Source organism: Hippichthys cyanospilos, chromosome 7 (assembly GCF_059441005.1).
Source record: "Hippichthys cyanospilos isolate Australia breed blue-spotted pipefish chromosome 7, RoL_Hcya_1.0, whole genome shotgun sequence".
Lineage (NCBI taxonomy): Eukaryota > Metazoa > Chordata > Actinopteri > Syngnathiformes > Syngnathidae > Hippichthys > Hippichthys cyanospilos.
Genome location: NC_142375.1, coordinates 5570124 through 5584431, shown reverse-complemented (window position 1 = coordinate 5584431; position 14308 = coordinate 5570124). Strand labels below are relative to the sequence as shown.

General features: G+C 37.7%; 1 protein-coding gene across 2 annotated transcripts; it reads left to right on the top strand.

Moving 5' to 3' along the window:
* Window positions 1-9756: 9756 nt before the first annotated feature.
* krt97 (keratin 97) lies at window positions 9757-13804 on the top strand. 2 transcript variants are annotated; one of them, XM_088419344.1, is made up of 8 exons: window positions 9758-10224; window positions 10309-10391; window positions 10887-11043; window positions 12385-12549; window positions 12665-12790; window positions 12885-13105; window positions 13203-13231; window positions 13482-13804. In XM_088419344.1, the coding sequence occupies exons 1-8, from the start codon at window positions 9835-9837 to the stop codon at window positions 13586-13588; spliced, it is 1278 nt and encodes a 425-aa protein (XP_088275470.1). In that variant the 5' UTR covers window positions 9758-9834; the 3' UTR covers window positions 13589-13804. The 2 variants fall into 2 exon arrangements, with proteins under 2 accessions (XP_088275471.1, XP_088275470.1); XM_088419345.1 differs by lacking the exons at window positions 13203-13231; window positions 13482-13804 and having other exon boundaries at window positions 9757-10224; window positions 12885-13109.
* Window positions 13805-14308: the final 504 nt, after the last annotated feature.

The following is a 14308-nucleotide window of genomic DNA, read 5'->3' as shown; positions in this document are numbered from 1 at the left end:
GAGGCAAAACAACACAAATACAGCCAAGGCCCTAGGGTCATGACAGTTGTTTTGGTCACATGACCAGGAAAATGTCATGTCAAATGGTTTGCATAAAGAAAATGTCAAGAGGGGATGAAAAAAATCAGTATTTCACATTGCAACATGAAAATAACGTAAATCAGGGATGTTGTAACACTGTGCAGTAAATGCATAGAAGCATTCTTTAATGAATAAGTTCTCAAAGTGAGGTCTGTGGCCACCCGGAGATCAGTGGACTGCCAGACAAATTTCTATTTCCCTGAAGCTAGTGGCCAGAACACACGTGCAGCAGCGAAAGATGAAGCGCAAAGGCGTGAGGGAGTACTGTATCATTGTGTATGACGAACTTACGGGAGAAGCACGACATGCACATTTTGTGCATATATATATCTTTTCAAAGTATTACGGGAGAAAACAAAGCAGGCAAAATTATCGTTCTCTCGCTCAGGGACGTTACTCTGACCTCAAGAGGTTAGGAGACTCGTGGTTGAGTATGTCAAACGTAGAAGATATGCTGCCACTTTCAACAGTAGATTCGCCAGCATTTTGAAACTTTTCCAGCGAGATCCCTGTCGGAACTGTGGTCAGCGTGTATCAAGATGAAGCATACAAAAACTTATGTTAAACAGTACGTTAAACACAATAAAGATGATGTGGGCTAGCTTCTAACATCAGCCCCACCGAAACCATTTATTTTTGAAATGTCTGCCCCTAACCTAGCCCAATTTATGAATGAACTGTTTCTGCCTAAAGCAGAAACAATGCATTCACTATGCTGTGAAGCTAATAAATAAAGGGATTAACAAATGTTTACAATACAATACAGATTAAATGATTTGTACTGTTTTTAGGCTTAAACCAGTGCTTCTCAATTATATTTTGCCAAGCCCACCCAGGAAAGAGAAAATGCCCCCCCCCCCCCCCCACCCCTCACTTGACACGCTATAAATAAGATTAATATGAATGAAAAAATGTATAAGTATACCCAAACCTGTATCATTTTAAACATTGTCAAAAGAGAAAAATCAATATCAATCAACTTTCAACAACTGCTCATTATTTTAAAAAAGCATGTATATAGTCCATTAAAGTGCCTGAAACTTAAAAAAAAAAAAAGAACATTCTCATTTTATTGCAATCACACATAATATAACAAAAAGGAAGCCTTTTCCATGGGATACCCCCCCCCCCCCCCCCCCGCCCCCCCACAGGATAGGGATTTCAGGTACATACAACAATACTTCATTTTATAACAAATGCAATCATTGGGCTAATATTAGTTTTAAAAATTAATATATTTCATATGCAAGTAATTGGGCGGCACAGTGGAAGAGTGGTTAGCGTGGTTAGAGTCTGAGTTCAATTCCAGCTCGTTCAGGCCTACCTGTGTGGAGTTTGCATGTTCTTCCTGTGCCTGTGTGGGTTCTCGCCGGACACATTTCCTGCCACATTTAAAAAACATGCATGGCAGGTGTATTGAACATACTATATTGCCCGTAGGTGTGATTGGGTGCCTAACTGGTTCCCTGGGTACCCTGTTATTGGCTGGCAACCAGCTCAGGGTGTGCCCTGCCTGCTCCCCTTGGACATCAAGGACATCGAGGATAATGGATGAAAATGGAAATGGATGGATGGAAAAGTACAGTAATTACAACTATAACAATAATACAATCACCTTGCATCATGATCATAAAATCAAGAGGTTTTAACTGAAAATTTTGGAAACCTGACTGTCACACTCAACAGATGGTATCCTCCTGTTGGCCAGAACACAGTAATGATGATGAAGGTGATTAAGCCATTATTTGTTCTCTCCCTTTCTCTCTCTCTCTCTCTCTCTCTCTCTGTCTCCCCCCCCCCCCCCCCCCCCCCTCTTTCTCTCTCTCTCACTCTCTCTGAGAAAGCTCCTACTGTGTGACTGCTGGCAGTTTTGTTATGAAAGTCTCTGGAAAATAAATTCTGTAAACATGGAATGCCACCAAGCCTGTTTGCAGGTGTCAAGTGTCAACCTCTACAAAGATGCGATGTAGATGAATCTTTGCTTAGGGAAATTACAGAAATGAGAATGAGGTAAAAGTTAACAAATGGTTTGTGAGTTGCATTGCTGAACCAGCAGAAGGAGTTGTTGAAATGGATGCTGCCTGGAAGGGAAAAAGGCCCCACCTCTAAATTTTTGCTGTATGCTGTATTGATGTGTTCTTTTTAACATTTCTGATTTTATCATTCATCCTTGCATCCATTTGCCACTTTGCTCTGTATGTGTGGGTCTCACAAGACTCATAGTAACACATATTCTGCAGGTTTTACAGCTGTATATTTTATAAAGATTCGGGTTCCACCTTATATATTGAAAAAAACATTCAGTAGACTTGGCTTATTCTTGCACATCATATCACTAGTTCTAGCGGATTTAGCAGGCATGCCCTCGGAGCACCTGACACTTTGGTGACAGAAGGTAGACTCCACTGTGCAGCTATAACTGTAAATGCTAATGTTTTCCAGTCAGAAAGGCAAATGATTGTGATACTTTTAGAGGTTGAAGTGAGCACAAGTACAGATGTCTACATTAGCTTTTGACATTGTAAGATTTTGACTTTGTTAGCAACATATGTACAATAATTTTCAATAGAAAAATGTGTCCCTTGGCTAACTCCCACCAAGTCATGGGAAGAGAGATGGGGGTGTCGCTATATTGCTGAATATAAAAGAGAGTAGAAACTTAGGGGGAGTTCTCCGTTTAGGGGAGTTCTCCGCTTAAAAAAAAAATCCCTGAGTTTTTGGCCGACATAGCAAATGCTCGGATAATCAGCAAGCAAAGCCCCAACATGTTTATTTAAAAGTAATTACTCAAAATTCATTATTTTTGCCCTTATTGCTCTATTACTGTTTTTTTTTTATTGCCTAATTTATTATGTGCTCAATTATGGAATGCGGTCTGCTTGGGGAAGTGAACGGAATAAGAATTTCATTGTGTAGTATTACTATGTATATGACAATAAAACTCTTGAAAAGTAATTAGGACACTTTTGAGTCAGATTGTTTTTTCAAAAGTGATCAGTACAAACAGCAGCTGTCAGCATCAAAGTGAGTAATTCGCATCTATTAACTTGCCTCGGAAAAGTAATCAGCCTTCTCTCGCCAGATAATATGAAGGACTCCAACACTGTTAGCTTGCAGCTAATTTTTGCAAGATGCTGTGATAAATGCTTGGCAACAGGCGCCGAACAATATATCGTCAGAGTAATTAAGTCCTTTTATTGCGCCCTGAATTAAACATGATTGAACATGATTTCCAAATAAAATTGTGTTGACTTGCAACTCCAGGGGCAACAGGATATGAGTCAAGTTAGCCATCGCTGCGCGCTTTCGGTAACAACTTCAAAAGAAAAATATACATTTGTGTTCTTATATGATATGGTACAGTTTTGAAGTTCTCACCACGTTTGGCAGTGTACTACTGTCATGCAGAGCAATCAGGTGAGTGCATTCGCTTGTGTACCCCATTTCTAGAACAAACAAAAGAAAATAGATCTTCTGCAGTACACAGCATGGGATCTTGTGTCTTTTGTCTCTTGTGTCTTTCTAATCTCGTGATATAATGTATATGTTACGGTATATAACAAATATATTGCAATCCAGCAAAGGCACGTTGCGATACGTATTTTGATATACTGGGAAAATGTTTGTAAAAAAAACATCTATGTTATTTATTAACAATGATTGAAAAAAAAGAGAAGGAAATTATTAAAATAGACACATTCTATTTATTCTTTTCGGAACTCACATATTGGCATCTCTGAGCACACATTAATTATTCTTTTTAAAAAAAAAAAATCATGTCCATATTTTTATTTTTATTTTTTCAAGCAAGGCCTTATCTTTGTCAATATGTCCCCAGCAGTTGTGAATACTCTTTCAGAGAGCACTGATGTGGCAGAATTACAGAGATAGCACGTGCCTCTTATTGGGCACCGCTTCATGCTCTGCTTTTCTTGCCATTTTTGCTCTTCAACCCTAAACAAAAAGATTTGTGACATCTCTGCATTGGTGAAGAAAAAGACGACAAAAACCAAGAAGAAATCTATTGTTATAATTCATCAAATACAGTGAAACCTTGAGATACGGTCACTTCTGTACAGTTTTTTTTCTTCATATAATGAAAATTACTTATCTTATAAAAGAAAAAAAACAAAAGAAAACAAAGCAAAACTTGAAATCTCAAAATTCCCATTTGATTTAAATACAACATGCTCGTTAATATGGCTGCTCATTGAGCAGTAGTAGAAGACGGATATTATCGCGCTTCTTGGGATCACATACAGGGGCTTATTACGGACAACCTGAACAGGAGAAGGAAGCCTGAGATATGACTACAATTCCTGCAATGAAGGAAATAGAATAGAATAATAATAACAATAATAATAGAAAGGTTTTCTTTTTCTGCTGTTTGTCCTCCTCGTCTGCCACCACTTTTGATTTGGAAAATCACCCCACTCGAAAGGTAATGTATTGTAACATTTAATGCAGTGTTTCTGAAGAGCTTGGAAAGATTTACATGTAAAACATGATTCTAATATGGCAAAAATCATGACTCGAGAGATAGATTTAAAAAAGAAAAAGAAGGTGGAATTGCAATACGCCTATGCATCACTTTGTATCGCAATATATCGATAAGTCAATATTATTGCCCAGCACTAGTATACATACATATACACACACACAACCAGGAAGTTCTTAAAATAAGCAAACAAAAACTTTCACAGTTTCCCAAAAACAAACCACACCTTAGACTGGAGTGCAGATCATACCAATGGGAGAGATGGGGGAAAAAAAGTTTTTGTTACTCGACTTCATTCTTTACGTATTATCAGTCAGTGGAGGAGATAAGGAAATGCAGTTCCTGAAAAAGCTATAGGGAGTGGTCCAATTCTCATAACAACACATACGCATGAACCCAGTAGTGAGTTACTGCCTGACTAATGAAGCGCTTGTACCACAAAGACAGTAATTACACAGTAATTAAACAATAATATGTAATTAACTTCAATAAGTATTACAACTGTTGTCATTCAACTCAGAACTGACAAATCAAGTAAATGTCAATGCAATGAGTTGTTAAATAAGTATACCAAAGTGAGAAGAATTGCAATGAAGTAGTATTTTCACTCAAATTGTCATAGTTTTTTTTCCCACATAATTTCCTAATTTGTAATGTTTAAAATCAGGAAGCAAATGTAAATGTTCAAGAAAAACACCATGTGCACCTCAGTATGGGGTCACAAACTCTTTTATGTTTTTTTTTTTTAATTTTATTTTGTGCATAATGACTCATTGTAGTTTGCTGGATCCTAATTGTTTGGAAATGGCTTTCAAGATTCAAGAGTTTTATTTTTATATGCAAAGTAAGACTACACAATGAGATTCTTATTCTGCTCACTTCCCAGAGCAGACCACATTCCACAATCGAGCAAATAGTGAAGTCGGCAATAAAACAAAAATAAAAAAAAACAGTAATACTGTAAAAAGGGCAGTAATAATGAACCTCTAATAAATGAATAGACTTACATTCTGAGCATATTATGGAGTAGATGGAGTGGAAGAAACTGTATAGATATGAGGATGATAGCGCAAAATATCCTCGAGTGCAAAATGTTATGTATTTAACAGCTTTCCTGCACTGTGCAGGATTTTTAAGGTGCATGTGTGCATGCAGTAAAGTGACTAGTGCGAGTTGAGATTTCTAGTGGTTGGCTTACTCGAATTCTGGCTCAAAAATAAAATTAAACAAAATTCCACAGGCTTATCTTTGCCTAAATAAATCAATAAATGAATTACCAAAGTAGTTCCTAATCTCTTCAAACAAAAATACTTCAATAAAAGACAAACATTTCATTAAAGAAACCGTTTTGGCTTTAGTCTGTTATCAGTCTCAACTGCCCTCTGTGATGCAATCCCCATGGCTCTTAAAGGGCCAGTGTCATGCACCTCTCGCCTTCCCTTAAAGGGGCAATAACATACATTTACATTAGGCAGTGAAAACAACCAACAAACAAATAACTGTCCATCTTTTGACCATACAACAACAGAAATTTGAATTAATGTTGTTCACAGGATCATAACAATAAATTATTCCAATGCTGTTAAATGGCTCCCACACTACAGATCAAGCAGATTAGTGCATGAAGGACTTGTTCAGAATCCGAATGGCCTGTGGATAGAATCTGTTTGCCCGCCTGGCAATTTGTAAAACTATCCAGATGAACAAACATCATTCACTTTATTCCTCACCTGTACTTCCTTCGATATCTTTTGATCATGAAATTGTGTTGTAATTTTCCGAGATCTTTTGGCAGACTTCATTTTGCCATAGAGATTCCACCTCAGTGATTCCTTGATTGAACTTGTCTGGAGGTAATCAGATCGGGTGTGGTTACTGAAAATGAACTAATCTTTGGTAAAAAAAAAAAACAACAACAACAAGAAAAAACAAAGGGATTAGCCACAGTTAGATCATAATTAAAAATAGTAGTGGCATGTACTTTTCACAGATTTTTGGGGTTCTCTTTGTCAGGATAGTTACATTTTTATGATACTAATGCTAAAAGCGGGAAAACTATGCTAAATACTAAGAGTATTAAAAGAGTGTGAATATAGCTCCACAATAATAATAATAATAATAATAATAATAATAATAACAAGGGTCGCATACTTGCTGGAGCCTATCCTAGCTGTCTACAGGTAGTAGACACCCTGAACTGGTTGCCAGCCAATCGCAGGGCACAGAGTAACGAACAACCGTTCACGCACCCAATCACACTTAAGGACAATTTAGAGTGGGCTTGGGGAGAACATGCAAACTCCCCATAAGAAGACTGAGTTTGAAGGAAGACTGGATTTGAACTCAGGATTCTGAACTGCAAGGCAGACGTGCTAACCACTGTCTTCCGAGCCGCCTCCAATGATAATATTAATAATACTAATAATTGTAAGGATAATGCTTTAAGAAATAAAACGGTCATCCATTTTCATCAAGGAGAGATTGTACTTGTGCGTATTTTTCATTATCAGTATATCATCTCCTTCCAAACAGTTTAGTGGCTGGACAAAAACTGTTGTCCTTGTTCTCTTTGATATTTTTCTAAGTGCATAAGAGCTTTATAAGCTCACAAAACAATTAAACTAGGAGTGCCACTGTCTCGCTGCCATTGAGTGTTGAATGTAGAACATGCAAACAGGTTTTCAGCCAAACAAGTCAGGACCAAGTTAGTTAAACAAGTATCAGCATTCGCAGAAGGGCTTGTGATGTTTACTCTTCACCATTACTTTGGTGACATTGAATTACCTTAGAAAAATCACCAATACAAAGAAGGTACGTTCAATGACAAAACACGTGTCATTTCGTAACAGAACTTTGCCAAAGGTTCACATACATTTTCATGACAAAATGTGTTTCTGCAATGGGGAATATATGTGTCATAAAGTAGTTAAAAACTGCAAGAACTTAAAATTATGACAGATGTCTGGTCCTGAAGCGAAAATTACAAAACACACAAAGTACACTTACAAAAAAGGTCATCGCAATCAAAAACAACACAAAAAAGGACACTTAACAGCAAAACTCACAAGAAAAACATTTTTCAAATGCAAACAAAAAAAAACACATTACAAAAATGAAATATAAAAGCAAAACTCACAAAAACAAAGAAAAAAAACATTTAAATCAAACAAAAATAATCATAAAATACAAATACATTCCCACAGGAGCAAAATAAAAAATGACAAATAAAACAAACTAAAGAAAATGAATCATAACAACTATTAAAACATTACAGCATTGTAAAACACACAATAGCAAATTGAAAATCGCCCAAAAAAAACACACTACAAAAAACACAATAGCAAATTAAAAAAAAAAAAATCAAACAAAAAAGCAAACACACATGATGAAAGATAAAGTAGTATAACAATTTTTTTCTATTGGAAGTAGTTGGTAGGAACTTAATTGGACATACGCACAGGTGTTGGGTACACATGTTTGACTCAGAAAAAACACATGTGGGCAAAAACTCCCAGCAAAAGGAAGCAAATATTTAACTATCATGCATTGCCACTAATGTGGCAAAGGCCACTGAAGCTGGGTGTGTGATTTTGACATTTTATAATGAGTGTGAAGTGCAGTTAACTCAAATTCAAAGAGAACTTAACTGACTGGCCCCAAAGAAAGGGCGAGACAGAATAACTTATTCCACCAGTTTATCCAGCTAAGGAACAATCATGGGCGTCGTCACCCATCAGATAATGGACATCCTGTTATCTGCAGACAGTTAGGACACAAGTGCACAGCCCTAACATGTTTTGTCGCTGAACCAGAAACTATTGTTGCTATGGAAATTTCATAATGAATTTGTAAATATGTCAGGGATGTTGTTTTAAGGGATGGGATCCCACAAAACTTTTTTTAAAGGTGCGGTACAGTATTCTGTTCATTAAAGTGATACTGTGTAAGATTTAGGCTAAATGATTATAATTTTCAAAACTTGCAAATGAATGTGTTCTTAATGATCGACAGTATGTTTTAAATATAACCGCAGGTATAGTTATCATTAGATGATATTACGTGGGGGGTGGCACTCTTCCGGAGGTCGCCATGTCATTTATACTTATGGACGGCAGCAGGAGGAGTGTTTATTCCTGCATTTACCGTAATGCCCCATATAGCTGCTATAGCATGCGAAAAATGACACATACTCCCTAGGTCGTGGTTGTACGATTTATTTATTTATTTATTTATTTGACATGTACAGTAATTTGTTCATTAGTCATAAATTTAGATTAATATCTTGAAGGGAGTATGTGTTAAAGGGTTCTGCTGCTTCACTTCTGTTTCATTTATAGTATTTTATTTTCTATGTCAATGCCGAAATAAAAAAGACATCAAATAGATTCAGTAGTTATAAATAAATTCTGAGTTCAATATGTTATGAGAGGTTTTCAATATTTCATTTTCAACACAATTTTTCGGAAATGTCATGATGCAATAAATACCCTCAACAAAAATAATCAACGGTCACTTTCACCTTTTAAAATAGCCACTATTAAGTATAAATGAGCCTCTCCCATGTGAACCATTGAGCCATGACTTGCTGGGCTATGCGTGGAATGTTGAATTAATTTTAATTACATGAAAAACAATAGCCGGCAGTTTATTCTTTTGGCTGGTATTGTTCAAAATGTGCTATCCACCTTAGTTAACTTCCTTCATACTGATAAAAACAGTTCATGGTTAATCTTAGAAAATGTTTTTTAATATGCAGCGAGATTAAGAAATTGAACTTTATTCTATTTTGATCAATTCTGCTCTACAGTATAGTCAGCATGTCATTGCGGGGAATTTTCACCCCAGACACATCCGTTGATATTTTATATTCTAGAAAAAGAAGGAATGACTAATTATCGATAAAAACGAAAAGGATTTCATCAACAATTTGAGCCCCGTCCTCAAGAAAATATATCAAGGTTAAGATTTTATTTCACAGCGGTATCCCAGACTGGGATTGAGACAGGTTTAATCAAAAGTAAGTGGGTGTTTCACACGCCTAAACTTGTCTTGAGTGATATGTGCCGAGACACACCCAGTAGGTTCAGGAGCAAAGAAGTATCCTATTGGTCTTCCGGTTCAAGCCACCTGATGGCCCGCCCCCTTTAGCGCATATAAAATCCATCCTCCGGCCCGGCTCAAAACCGTCTCCTCCTTGCCTTGCTTCGGGTTTGACAATTTTCAGGGACGTGTGCAGCCCAAATCTAACAGTCAGAATGACAACTTCGATCCGCCAGGGACTATCATCATTGTCCTTGTCCTCGATGCCCGTGTCGGCCCCTCGGCGGGCAGCCAGCCTGTACTCTGGTTCCAGTAAAACCGTGCGGATGTCCCAGGGCACCGGGCTCACTTCAGGCATGGACTTGGCCTGGAATCTGGGCTCGGGGGTCATGAATGGCAGCAGCAGCTTTGCCATTACCGGCAGCGAGAAATTCACCATGCAGAACCTCAATGACCGTCTGGCCAACTACCTGGACAAGGTGCGCTCCCTGGAGAGTGCCAATGCCAAATTGGAGCGTCAAATCCGTGAGTGGTATGACAAGCAGACGCCGATATTGAGAGATTACAGCAAGTATGAGGCAATCATCGCTGATCTGCGCAAGAAGGTGAGTGGTTCTACAAGGCAAATCCGCATTACAGTGGACTTACTTACTGACCATGTTTTTTTTTTTTTTTTAATACCATTTTAGATCAGTGATGCTGCTCAGATCAATGCCAGGTTGATGCTGCAGATTGACAATGCAAGACTGGCAGGAGAGGACTTCAGGATCAAGTGAGTGGATGCATCATTGTAATCCAAATAATGATAGTTCATGAACCACTACCTTACACATGCACAAATCACATTCGCATTGGACTTCCTTCACCAAATGGTTATATCTGAAATTTTGAAACGGAGTTCACCAATGTTAAGTGCGAAGTCTGAACGCAGTATACTGTAACTACTGTGCACAGACTAAGAGATTGATGTGTTACTATTTCTTATAGCTTGATACACCATGCTAACCTTATAAAGTCAAAACTGTCAATACAACTTGTTTAAAAAAAATGACCAGAAAATATGATTAAATACAGTATTTGAGTTGTGCTAAATGAAGCGGTTGGAGTTTGTATTTATTTAGGGAAGTAGTTAAGTCACACATACGTTAAAGGTTTGGTAAAACTGGGAAAACTGGTTTCGGTGGCAATTCATCTTGTCTTTTGTTGGTAGTAATACCAATTCAGCTGATGCCCCAACATGAACATCTCTGGGTTTAATGACTAACAGGTATGAGAATGAGCTGGCTGTTCGCATGTCGGTGGAGGCGGACATCGCCGGATTGCGCAAAGTGGTGGATGACCTGACAGTGACTCGCACAGACCTGGAGATGCAAGTGGAGGGTCTGAAGGAAGAGCTGGTCTACCTGAAGAAGAACCATGCCGAGGTAAAACGTTGACTCACTGAAAGACCAAACGTTTCCTTACTGCGTTATAGACCCATTTGGCTAGAACACACTGTATTGCTGCGAAGTTGACTCTAGAGGTTTTTTTCTACAGCTAGTTTGAAGTGATCCTGTTTTTAATGGTCATATAACTGCTGAGAGCTCACATGAGAGTGAGTCAGCTAATAACACATTATTTGCATTAGAACCTTTCGAAGACACTTATCCTAAACTAACAAGTCCTGAGGACTGACTAGTGTGTTCATAATTGTACACAAGCAGACTTGGATATAGTATGCTGTCACGCATGTCGATTGTCAGTAGCAAAGTAGTGATCTATTTGTTTAACATGTAATGACATTTCACTGTCTTCTAGCAACATTAGAAACACCTGAAGCAAAAATTTGCATATTTACACATGGACGGAATTAGCAAATGTGATGCAAATAGAATCTTTTTTAAACACAGTAAAAATTTAAATGAAACCCTTGGGGCATCTAGCTGATATTTACTGTCTTTTTGGTGCTTCCAGTTAATAACTACTGTATTTTAAGGACTATAAACTGCACTGGTATATAAGCCGCAGCAGTAAAAATAAAAAATAAAAAGCTACACTGGACTATTAAGCCCCAGGTCATAGCATCAGATATTTACACATAAAGATGGTAATTATTTTTGTTTTCAAACGTTTTTTAAAATTTTTTTGCCTGCTAGAAGCAACATCCTGTCTTCAATAGACTGAAAATGTCTGCACGTTAAGCATCAACATACAGTATTTATAGAAAATGAATGGAAGGATATTTTAAACATAACACCGACAGAATACTGCAATGTTCAATAGCAGTTCAAACTCAATATTTCGATAGCATTGTCTTCTGTCTCCCTTTGTTTCATTGATTGATTTTTTTTTTTTTAGAGAACATATAAACACATTGCACATAAATCATATTTTCAATCTCACACACACATATATCCAATCAGACATAGATCAAATTTACACATCACAAACCTTTATAAAAATTATTCAATTTATACATAATTTTTATATTTTCATGCTAGATTTTTTTCACAGAGACAGTGGATTGCCTCCTCGTGGCTAGCAAAAAAATGAACCAAAACCAAAACTATAATTATAACTGGACTATAAACTGTAGGGCTCAAACCATGAGAAAAAAGTTGTGGCTCATAGTCCAAATAATAAGGTAAACTTTTAAAATGAATATGACATGATTCAAATTAACAACAGTGTTTTTTCCAAATGAAAAAGCTGTTTACATTGAAACCAGACACCTGTAAAACCAGAGTGTTGATTTCCTGATTTTTTACACCAATTTTTTTCCGCAGGAAATGGCAGCATTGCGGAACCAAGTGAGTTCCTGCACTGTGAATGTAGAAGTGGATGCCAGACCTCAGGAGGACATGTCCAGAACCATTGAGGAGATCAGAAAACAGTATGAGGCTATCACTGAGAAGAACCGGCGTGATATGGACAACTGGTACAAGGCCAAGGTCAGGAGGGCATGATAAAACACCCAACGCTCGAATGAATACAATGCATATTCATGTACCAAGAAAATGTCTTCCGAAAGCTGGAGTAACTTTGCGATCCATTCACATCCTGCAGTTTGATGAGTTGAACAAGCAAGTTGCCAAAAACACGCAGATCCTTGAGACTTCCCGGACAGAAATTAACGAGCTCCAGAGAACATTGCAAGCTCTGCAGATTGAACTCCAGTCCCAAATTAGCTTGGTAATGCCAGAAAACACATTTATTCTTAATGTAAAATCAAGACATGACCACAAAGTATTTTGAAAATATATACTTTCTTTCTTTCTCTTGACAGAAATCTGCTGTGGAGAGTCAGTTGACAGAAACAGAGGCTCGTTACGCCCTGCAGCTGAGCCAGCTCCAGGCCATCGTCAACGGCCTGGAGAATGAGCTTAGCCAGGTGAGGTCGGACATTGAGAGGCAGTCCAGAGAATACCAGGTGTTGCTTGACATCAAGTGCAGGCTGGAGATGGAGATCGCTGAATATAGAAGGTTGCTGGATGGAGAAGATATCAAGTAAGAGAAACGCATCATTTTTCTTAGCTTTGTTTTTACAATGAAAGAGCAACGTCATCTCCAAACATTTGCTATTTTCCCTTTCCCTTTCTTTCAGGACCATACAAGTCGTCAAAGAAATAAAACGTAAGTGATAGACCACTATCTATCTATCTATCTATCTATCTATCTATCTATCTATCTATCTATCTATCTATCTATCTATCTATCTATCTATCTATCTATCTATCTATCTATCTATCTATCTATCTATCTCGCTAGCTAGCTAGCTACCTACCTACCTAGCTAGCTATCTACCTATCCACCTATCTTTATACATGCACAAATACAGTATATATTCAAATTATTTTAATCTTTATGCCCAATCTCTCTTTAGCTCAACCAGTCATAACCCAGAGAAGGAGAGTCGTGATTGAGGATATGGTCAATGGGCAAGTTGTTTCCCGCACGGAAGATGTGGATGTGGATGTCCGCAAGAATTAGAAAGTCTGGATCCCGACAAACAGATCGATGTCAAGTAATACATTCAAAAAAGCAATGTCATTCCTATTGGTCGATTTACTTATGACACAAGCTGGTGTGTCATCTACAAATTTCAATTCAAAAAATAGTAACAGGCGCTGCAATTTCCAGCAGATTTGAAATTTAACACATACCACTGTCAAATGCCAATAAAGAATTTGTGGTTCAGAAAACGTATGTCATTGTCTCTTTGCTCTATTTTGATTTTTGCCTGGATTGATAGATGTTGCGCAGCATCGTATCAGAAAATTGAGTTTACAATGTTGCCTCAAGCACAAGAAAATATTTGGCAGTTGTCTTGAGCGCTTCTGTCTGATTTCAATGTCACCTTGTTTGTGTGAATCCTCCTCTGTTACCCCAGCTTTCCGAGCTGACACGGTACAAAAACATTTACAACAGATCAATGGGAGGCTACAGTAAATGGGAGTTTGTGCAGCCATGACTGTTAATGTTTGTCTTCTTTTCTTCAGGATGAATTGGTCGTCTTCATTACACTGTATAATTTGTAGGTTAATATTTTGAATAGATTTTCAAAATGCAATCAAAACTATATTGTCATATGCCACGAGAAGGAGCCCAAGCCAGAGGCGCCCAGCAGCTACTTGGCTTACCTTGTGACAAAATTTGCCTTTGCTCTCACCCTAAAAAAATCCCTTGGGAGACATTCCAACCCGATTTAAA